We start from the raw sequence: 10,690 nt of genomic DNA, 5'->3' as shown, positions 1-10,690 counted from the left end.
TGAATGTGGTCGGGAGGTGAAGAGGGGAGATAGATGAAGAGGTAGCCGAACACCTTACTACACATGCTGTAGACCAAAATCCTTTTTTCTAGCCACAAATGCTCCCCTACACCATCCACATGCAAGGACCCATAGGTGCAGTTTGGCCATGGTTCAGGGGTTGGTGGTGCATAAGGTGCATAGGGAGTCTCAATGTATAATTGTGCAAGGAGTCTCGATGTAGTTGCTTCACGACTACGATTCACAATATTTGTATTATGTCATCGTTAGTGGCAAGAATTGAAGTTGTAGTAAGAGGGTAGTAATGTATTTTAAATTAACTAATAGGTCATAATATTCTCTCTCTCTCTCTCTCTCTCTCTCTCTCTCTCTCTCTCTCTCTCTCTCTCAAAAATATAAAGGAGAGTTGACAAACAAGGAAGCTTGGGAGCACTATGCAAAGTGTTGATGACATGGTGACGTGCTATCTCCAAAGGAGAGGATGAATATTTATGTGGGTTTGGTAACGTTCTAGCCAATGTGAAGCTACATTGCAATTTTGGATAATAGCAAGGGCAATTCTTGATGGTGGAAATTGTGTGCAAATAAAGGTTGTAGCTCAATACGCATGTGTAGTAGCCATGGGATTAAAAAGAAATATGACTTGCCCAAATAATCATAGTTAATTTTCTAATCATCGATCTTCTTCCCCTCCATGGTAGTTACCCCAACCAATTATTGGGCATCAAAGATTGCTTAAATAGGGTGATTTTTAAACAATTGTGTTTCAAGAAAAAAACATTGATAAACGCACGATATCTGGTGCTTTAAATGTGCACCCACCTCTTAAGGGAGAAGGGTCATAACCATTATGCCGGTATGTTTCATCTGCACATTCTACATGTTTAAACATATCATTGTGCACACAAAATGTGAGCACCTAAAAAAACAAGGGATGGCCTACTCGACCAATCACACAATGCAAACGTAGGTCAACATTTATCTGGAACCCATTATGTGGCTTGGCTATATCCCTAGTGATGAAAACCATGTTGTATAGATATAGATCAAGTAAGCTCTAAGACCTCATGTTAATTACAATAACACAACCTGCTTATAGGCAGACTATATAATAGGTTCTTTGAAAATGATACACACAAAGCAAAAGTATTGGGGGGGGGGGGGGGGGGGGGGGGGGGGGCCACAAAATAGATGTTTCTCTTTGTGTGTGTAGCCGTTTTACCATAAATAATAAGACATAATTGACCTTTTACATTCAAAAGACAGCTGGCTCTAGAGAGAAGGAGAAGTACAAAAATAACCGAGCCTTAGAATCATCTTTGTACAATGTTTATATGAATGAAGCCTCATTCCAGTACACAGATATCAGAAGTACTTCCCGTGTCATAGGTGCATGTATAATCATGTAAGGACAATTGCTTAAAGCCAAAAAAAACCTCCAAAGATAAGATAGAGTCCTTACTTGCATCCATTCAAACAAGCCTTGAATGTGTTTTAATGGTATCAAATGGACTATATCACTTGTTATCCATGTCCATCTTAAAAAGTTTTTCTTAGAAACTTTCAAGCCTAGTCAAACTATTTATATTCGGAAAAAAATTATAACCCAAAGGTTAAGGATTTTATTATGTCTTAGAAGGCCATACCACCTTTGAAACCAAGTGAACCACCTTTGAAACCAAGTGAACCAGCTCTATTCATGAAGCTCCATTCTCACTTTTCCATAAAGCACAAGGAGTTTAAATATCAAACAAGTTTTTTATTATTCATGACAGATAAATTTTGACCCCAATTAGGGTTTATGGCATTCTCCTTCCTCAAATTTTGTATGTTACTTTCCTTCATTCTCTTATGAGTAAGCCAAGTAGCATAGATCTTTAAATATAAACACGATATCTAGCTAGATCAAGTGCACAAAAGAAATAAATGTGTGTTTTTAATGTGATTTTTTCAAGCCCGTTCACAGAAATGCTACAACAGTATAGCATTACCCCAAAAAGAACCAGTAAACCACTAAGTGTAGCCGCAGTATGTAGTCGGTGGGGATCCCACCCAAAATAACCCACCGAACAACTTTTATCCAGCAAGTCAATACGCAATCGAGAAACAACACCAGTTTCTCGATTGCGTATTGACTTTTATCAAGTTCAAAAAGACCAATAAACAATAAGGTACAACTAGTATGCCACAAGCCAATCGGCTAACCCCCAACCAATGTTCAGTGCAGAGCCATCGTAAGCAATAGCAGAATCATATATTAACTCATGTTTGCTAGCCCATTCTGTTAAGTATGGAGTCTGATTTACCCCTTGTAAATTTTTGTGTTAAAAATGCACATTTGTAAGGCCCCCATTATGAGGAGAAGCCATCGTGCGTGAAGAAAAATAACTCGCTGGAAAACAAAATCACTCGCGGAAAACCAAAAGATTTCACGTCGGAATATTCTTTTTTGCCGGAATATTATGGCCGGACGGCATCCGGAAAGTGGTCGAAAAACGATCGAACGGCTGGCCGGTGGTCGGAAGTCAATGGCCGGTGGCCGGTGGCTGAATTCAATGGCCGATGGCCAAATTCAAAGCAGACTTGTCTTCTCAAGGGCGGCCACACATGGGTGGACTAGAGGGTCCGATTTGGACTTATCTACACAAGGGCAGCTACACATGGCTGCCTCTCATGAGAGAGGGCAGCCCTTTTGGCCTATAAAAGGAGGCCATTTCTACACACATTTCATAGTGTGAAGTTGATGCAACAAGGTGAGTGTGAGGTAGTGAGAGTGAAGCAAGGCGGGAGCTCCAAAAGGGTATAATCCCTTTGTAATCTACTTCTTGTTTTGAAGTACTAAAGCCATTGAGTGGCTGCTTTCCCGTGGATGTAGTCCACAATGGGTGAACCACGTATATCGTGTGTGCTCTCTCTCTCTCTCTCTCTCTCTCTCTCTCTCTCTCTCTCTCTCTCTCTCTCTCTCTCTCTCTCTCTCTCTCTCTTACGTGTGTAAATTATCTCTCTCCATTAAATAATCTACTCAATTATCTACTTAGCTATGTCATATTTCCTAACACATTCAGCCATTACAATATAAACCTAGCCAACCCACATAATGGGTTTTTACCCGGCTAAGCAATAAGGAACATCAATCCTCAAAAGTGCCATAATCTGTTTAACCAAGGCCAACCACACGGTGGTTTATTATACCAGGCTAAGCAGCCGGTGATGCCGCCCAATATTTTTCAAGTTTTTCCTTATGTACCATCATCATCAATAAATAAAAACCAATGAATACCGGGTAGGAAAACCCCTTTATCCCAAAAATTTGAACATTATGTACCTGCAATTTGTTATGAATAATGAACAGTGGCAAAAAAACCAATAACAATACCATAGTCATGCCCCAAAACAACGTTTCCAATTGTTTATCATATGATGCTAGTCATAGCCGACCACTATAGTGGACCTTACAGGCTAAAGAACGAGGAACAACACCCCTTAGTGATGCTTTGTTTTTGTCAAACCGAGCCAACCATACAGTGGTCTAACCATTTATACCATGCATTGCTAAGTATAGCCAACCCGACCATTAAGTATATCATTGCTAAGTACAGGATTTTTATGCGACAATGCTTACCATTTAAATAGACAAAATGACACAAATGAGATCATTGATGCTAAGCTTAGTGGCCAACCTGAGTTGGTTGTGTTGTAAGCTCCATGTTTGGTGCAACAGTGGTATAAAACACGCAGTCCTCACACTTAATGCATGTAAATAACACGCAAAGCTAAGTGAGGGACAAAATGCGTCCTCACCTCTTTAAATAGAAGAAGGAAGGCCGCCATTACTCATGGTAGTTGCTTGCAGAGTGTATTGAGTCGATCGAGCTCCCCCCTGGGGACTTGCGGATGAGTGGCTGCCTACGATGTGGTCTACCAATTAGGGCTACTATAGCACCTCACGGCATGGTAAATGAGGGTAGTAAGTAATAATTTAGCCACACCTTGTAACAATCATAATCTTTTAAGTGTCCTATCCCATATCCAACAAAAAGGCGTGGGTCTTTTTTTAACCCAAAGTGTCAACAATCTATGGCATAATACAACCTAATTTGATGCTTGAAAACTACAAGCAAGTACTGAAGTAAGTGTGTGTGTGTGTGTGTGTGTGTGTGTGTGTGTGTGTGTGTGTGTGTGTGTGTGTAACCGCCCTGTCCTAGGCACCATACACAATGGCTCGATAGTAGGCCCATTTTGTGAATGGGCCTACTACCTTATTATAGAGATGAGATATCAAGGTTAAAATGTAATTCAGGCCAGTCATGTCGAGTAAGTGATAGTAGAATTTTATGAATTATGTCGTATCTATTGAAGCCATTCAGACATTACTTTTTTATGAGTATCTTAATATCTTCCCAAGCAAGGAGGTAGTTAGAAGAGGATTAGATAATTAGGTAAAGTAGGCTGATACAAGTGCTAAGAGCTGCTTTGTGGGGCCTATTACTATTCCTTTTTATGAAATCAAAAGGTTGTAGGTTTAGAAGATCTCTCTTCCATATAAATTTTCGGACATACTCTCCAACATAGGGTATATGAAGAGAAATAGAAAAGTTAAGGAGTTGTACTGAAGTGCAAAAAAATCCTTTAGGTGTTGTGAATCCTTGTAAAGAAGTTGGTTCTATTTTTAAGCAGTTAATATATATATGACAGATCTCCTCTAAAAAGGCTTTGTTGTTGATGCTCAGTAAGTCATCCATATATCTGTAAATGTGTCTGAATAGTGAAAGTTTATTACTTTTATCTCCCATGGTTTTGAAAAATCACTTGTATTCGAAGAAGGCAAGGAATATGTTACACATAAGCGGGGCAATTGTCCAAAGAAGTCAATTGGAAGCTAGCCATGTAAGCTTACTGACCACAAATTCCAAAACTCTTTCCTTTATAGCACAAATCCAAAAACAAAACCTAGTGCCAAGTAACCTGCTACAAGAAAATAATTGATATCCTTGAATCTGCAAGTTGCACTTCAATAGCCCCCACAATCAAATGGGATAATAAGAAATTGCCCCAATAGTGGAGCAGCATAATATCCACATGAGCATACATTTCCTGTGTCAAGCAACTTCAAGCATTCTTTCTCCAAATATGCTATTACCAAATCCAACAGAAAGAAACCACAATGTATACCAAAAAATACCCATCCATATATGAACCCGCTTTTGAAAATCCTTAGAATCTCCTGGATCAAATACCATCAAGAGAAAATTGCATTGATGGGCCCCACAATATACTAGAGCATCACTTGAAGCATAATGCAACACCCACATCCCATAAACTCTTGGCAACTTAAGCTTGTTACCAGTAAGCATTAAAGATCATTGACTCCCTTTTATTGGTAGCCAAACCATCACCAACATAAGCATCATTAGGAAAGATAGCATCCAAATCCTACCATAATTAGCAAACTTTTCAAGAAAATGAAGAAACTTGTACACCTTTTCAGTACCCATGGTGATTGAGTATCAACACCCCCTTTAGTTTCATAGCCATCATGAAGAACCTTGGAACAATTTGGACCTGTATCATCAGAGTTACTTGGGATTTGAGCTTGACCATTGAAATTAACCTTAGATTGTACATCTTCATCCATAACACCCTCAGGAAAACCACTCTTCAAAGCCTCACCATTCATAAAAAATGTGGGAGTTACCTCCTTATGCAGCCCATGTATAGGCATAGAAGTAGAATCTCCATGGATAACCTATTCACAACCGACATGATCTCGACAATCTTCAAACTCATCAATATCATCCTCTGCTTCCTCATCTGCATCCATGCTACTTAACTTCCCATCATAACACTGCAAAGGTTCATGTGGCACCCCTTCTCAAGGGATACCCTCAAGCATATCCTATGTCGTCTCATCAATCTCTTGCACTTTTTTATTATTGATCCAATCATCTGCAGTAGACTTGTTGTCTTGCTCAGCTATAGTGCCAAAAGATTCATTAGTAGCCTGTAGTGGCTCATCATCTTGATAAGACTTTTTGAGAATATCATGCCAAGGTCAGTAGCTTGAAAAACATTTGCTGTAGAGTATTCACTGGAACCATTATTAAAGGTATCTTCCATGCAAGCAATCTTTGAGAAAAAAAAGTCATATATTTTTTTTCATTATTAAATGCATTGTTTCACCTTTGCTAGGCTGCTCAAAATATGGTCCTTTGAAGATGAATCTACTACTTCCAATGCCTATTTGTGTTGGATTTACCTCTTGCAGAAAAGTATTTCCAAAAATTCATCATAATTGAGGAACTACATGAGATTCTCTTCTCCTTCACAAAAGACAATCTGCCTTCGTTCGGTAATCTCCTTCATTGCCAATTCGATAATCCGTGAGCTTTCATGAATAAACCCATATACAAAATAGTCCCAATGTGCGGGATATGTTTCAGCCAATTCTCAAACCTTATCTTTAAATTCGAGGGTTACAACTTCTTCAAAGCTCGAAATCATCCGATCTTCTGGAACTCCTCGGCTCTTCATCTCCACTTTATAGCATGTAAGGACTCCATCTGGATCATGTCCTTGAGAATTACCACAATGTTCATGTACGGCATCAAGTGCCATCTCCATTGCATCATCAATCTGCTTTTTCATCTTCATGGCTTTTACTTCATGCAAGCATCCCTGAACCAATTGCATCATCTTTGACAAATCTGGAACTACTCGGCTCCCATCAAATCCATTTGAATTGAAATCTTTAATAAACTGCATCAGTTGTTTTAGCATCTCCATCTTCACCTCCCACCCCGGCTCGTTTTGCTTCAGGTTCACCAAAGATGTCGAGGGGTTTGTGTTCAAAACATGATCCGGGAAGGCGCGGGGCCGTTGACTGTGAGAGGTGGTAGAGAGGAAAGAGCAGAAGCAAAGAGATGAAAAGCAATTTTATAGGCCTGATGAACACTATATCATCAAAAAATTGAATTAAATCATACAAGGCTTGGTCAACTCGACAACTTATAATCACTTAGCTGAAAAACAACAATGGGTCATTAGCTCTAGCAAAGATATCAACTTAGAGCCATAGTTTCGCTCCCAATCATATCATAATCTTGGAGTCTTCTCGGCGCAAGTCTAAGCCCTCATAGCCGCATGTGCTAGAGCTCCTCAATGAACGGAAATTGTCTTTTTAGCATCAAAAATGGCAACTATTCCTCTGATACCGAGCACATCTACTTGTCCCTAAAGTCCTTAAATACATCCATATCTGAGGTGATCACAAACCTGCCTACTTTATCATCATCCAGATATAACAAAAAAGAGCATAAAGATATCAAAGATATTAACATGGTATGTATGTACATTTTGAAAACAATGGCTAGGACAAGAGTTTGAGAAAGCTTAGTGTTAAGATATTTTATATTGGGAAGCTATCAAGCTTAAACATAGGATAATAAAATATGAGATAAACCTGGAATGAGAGAGAGAGAGAGAGAGAGAGAGAGAGACATTACAGTTTAGGTTTTGGTATCTTGAGAGGGATATCACATATGGCTTAGTTAATGAACTTGGCCTCGTCGGAGGTGTGTGAGAGAGAGAGAGAGAGATTTTCAATAAAGTCGCTTTATAGTCCCACCGGCTTCTATGAAGTACTCAAACCTTGGAAGCTTGGTGCCCTTCTCAATTCAAATTCCACTAGCGACCTTCCATTTTTCTCCAGCTACTCACTGCCTACCAGACCGTGTAGCTTTGCATATCATTTCTAGATCCCCAAAGGTTAACACTTCTTGCTTGGTCTTGATAGCACCACCCTCTTGAGGTACTCAAACCTTGGAAGCTTGGTGGCCTTCTCAATTCAAATTCCACTAGCGACCTTCCAATTTTCTCCAGCTACTCACTGCCTTCCAGAGCGTGCAGCTTTGCATATCATTTCTAGACCCCCAAAGGTTAACACTTCTTGCTTGGTCTTGATAGCACCACCCTCTTTAACCTTGGCAGACTCTCTTCTGGAGAGTTAAAAATCGCATGCCATTGGGCTGCCCAATCCAATGGCCCATGATCCACGTGCCCCTAGATGATTGCCTCCACCATTGATCCATTGAACTTGCCCGTGTGATATAGTGTTGAGGGTAATAAATTGGAGGTGAATGTGGCCATATCACTATGGCTGCAAGCACGTAAATAGTTGAAAGAAATCCTTGAGGGATTTCAATGTCACAACATCCTAAATATTTGTCTAAAACTTGTCTTCGTGAGGATCGAGATCCTTTGCATGAATTCGTTGCAGGTGCTAGAATCTAGGGTAGAGGCGAGTGTGCATGCCTGCTGGGGATGAGGAGCCGCGTGTGCATGCATGCTTCAAGAGGGAGGGAGGGAGGGCGTGTGCATGGGAAAGCGAAAGCATGCAAGGGAGTGTGCATACCATAGTGCCCGCATACGTCCTACAAAAGCTGAAGTCTCCACAGCTCTCATTATAAAATTTAGTTGCAAAAGCAAAGTTTAATAGGTACTAAACAAGGCTTGTGGGCCTGTGGCTCAACTCTCTCTCTGTCTCTCTCTCTCTCTCTCTCTCTCGGGACGGGACGGGACGGGACGAGACGAGAGAGAGAGAGAGAGAGAGAGAGAGAGAGAGAGAGAGAGATCATGGGGTCAATATCATGCAGGGTTGACAAATGAGTAGGTTGATGTGATAATGTGGTGGACCGCCAGAATCCGGTAGCAGATCTGTACGATCGGTGTAAGTAGTACAGATTCAACAGTAAACTTTGAAGGTAAACTCAGGAATACGAGTATATAATAAGGCCAGCAGCTGCTCAAGGAATGATAGGATCGTCCGCTGTACCTAGAGTTGCAATAATATGTCGGACGTCTCCGGCCTGCACATCACCAGCGATGGCCGCGCCACTCATCCGGCCGCCCCCTCTCCGCCAAAGCTGAGGCTCATGAAGGTTGGCTACTACGCTGCCCTGCTGGGCATCGCCGCCTTCAGCTGCATGTGGGTTCTTTGGTGGCTCCTCTCCAGCGAGCCCGCCGACTCGCCGGACGGCCACTACCTGGACCGCCTCGACAAGCACATCCCCTCCCGCTTTTTCCGCACAGATGGCTACTACGGTATTACCCCTGATCTTCTCCCTTCATGCCTGCTGCGTTTAATAATAGCTCTCTCTCTCTCTCTCTCTCTCTCTCTCTCTCTCTCTCTCTCTCACCCATGATATTCTCACTCTCATGACTTCATGCCTCCTCATGACTAGGCTCCGTCCTCATCTACCAAAGCGCTCCATTCATCATCGTGGCCCTCCTCAGCCTCGTCGTCGTCGAGCTCAGGAAGAAGTTGAAGTACGCCAATTCTTCATATGAGAGAGAGAGAGAGAGAGAGAGAGAGAGAGAGAGAGAGAGAGACCACCAATATATTTGTGATCGTTTGTGGCATATGAAGTTCCTCATCAAGCCATGAAACTGAAAAGGGAATAAGCAAAAGCTCTCCAAGTCTCACGACTTACCCGCTCGTGATCAAGAGTTTCATGGGAGTGCTCACAAGTGCAGACGTTCTCTTCATTCTAGGGATCCTCTTCCTTGTCGCCTACACTTTTGGGAGACAATGCCACTTGTCCTTCCAAGACCTTGAGAGAGAATATAAGGAGAACCCTAGCGAATTCGATGACTCTTTGTAAGGATCAGCTTACTCGAACGATTAAGTTTTAAGTAGCTAATATTACATCGTGCAGCTAATGTTGGAATTGATTTGATAGGGTGATCATAAAGTTTGCATATGCTGCTTATTACATGGGACGATCGGCTATGATACCATTTTCTCTGCTTTGGATCCCTGTATCAAGAGGATCTCCTTTCTTAAGATTGATCAACATGCCTTTTGAGCATGCTGTCAAATATCACATTTGGTTGTCCATGTTGTCTCTCTTCATGTTGACTCTCCACGGAATCTTGTATATAGTATACTATGTGGGTGCCGACGAAGCCAAAGCGGTAATCACTCTGTGATCGTGTGCGCATGTGTGTTTTGACATCTTTACAAACAAAAAGTGCTGTTTTTGACATGTATAATTTGTATATTGTCTCCTATTGAGACAATGCTTACACTCTTCCAATAATGTAAGTGCTCGCCCAAACATACACATACACATGTACATCCACATGCACAAGAAGATTTAGAAATTTTCTCATGTAGGAAAACGGAGTCTTTTCCGGTGTTTTTCATACAATGAATAACATCATGAGCTTCTGCTCGAGAGGCTCCGCATACCTAGCTAGGTACAATTGGGGGCAAGGGACCACCGGCCCCCCCACGGGTCTGGCGGTCCCCTGCCCCCAATCGTACCTAGCTAGGTATGCGGTGCCTCTCTCACAGAAGCTCATGATGTTGAGGTAAGTCACAATGTGGGAATTATTGTGAGAATTTGTCCAAAACTTCTTGTGATGGAATGCTTGTGTGTTCTTATACTCCTTCAACTAACTTAGATTACAAATCTGTAGATCATCTCATGGTATGTGGAGGGGGAGACTTACTCTGTACTGGCTGGTGTAATAGCTACAATTGCTGGACTCCTAATGTGGGTGACATCATTATCCTTCTTTCGAAGGAGGTGGTACGAGTGGTTCTTTGGGATACATCATCTTTACATAGTCTTCTTTGTTTTTTGGCTCTATCATGTGATGTGGACCATTCACTTCTTCATCATACCAT

The 10,690-nt window shown here is 41.4% G+C and overlaps 1 protein-coding gene across 1 annotated transcript in view; it reads left to right on the top strand.

The window, feature by feature from the left end:
* Positions 1-8,797: 8,797 nt before the first annotated feature.
* Positions 8,798-10,690, top strand: part of LOC147430512 (ferric reduction oxidase 6-like) — a 4,154-nt gene continuing 2,261 nt past the window's right edge. The window contains exons 1-5 of the mRNA XM_086493129.1: positions 8,798-9,099; positions 9,240-9,324; positions 9,425-9,655; positions 9,738-9,972; positions 10,480-10,690. The exon at positions 10,480-10,690 is cut by the window's right edge and continues 126 nt beyond it. Coding sequence (XP_086349255.1) covers positions 8,847-9,099; positions 9,240-9,324; positions 9,425-9,655; positions 9,738-9,972; positions 10,480-10,690 — 1,015 coding nt within the window. The 5' untranslated portion in view covers positions 8,798-8,846. The remainder of the gene's footprint in view (positions 9,100-9,239; positions 9,325-9,424; positions 9,656-9,737; positions 9,973-10,479) is intronic.

This window comes from Adiantum capillus-veneris, chromosome 21 (genome assembly GCF_014529385.1).
Source record: "Adiantum capillus-veneris isolate H3 chromosome 21, ASM1452938v2, whole genome shotgun sequence".
In the NCBI taxonomy this organism is placed as follows: domain Eukaryota; kingdom Viridiplantae; phylum Streptophyta; class Polypodiopsida; order Polypodiales; family Pteridaceae; genus Adiantum; species Adiantum capillus-veneris.
This window is presented reverse-complemented; position numbering and strand designations above follow the sequence as displayed.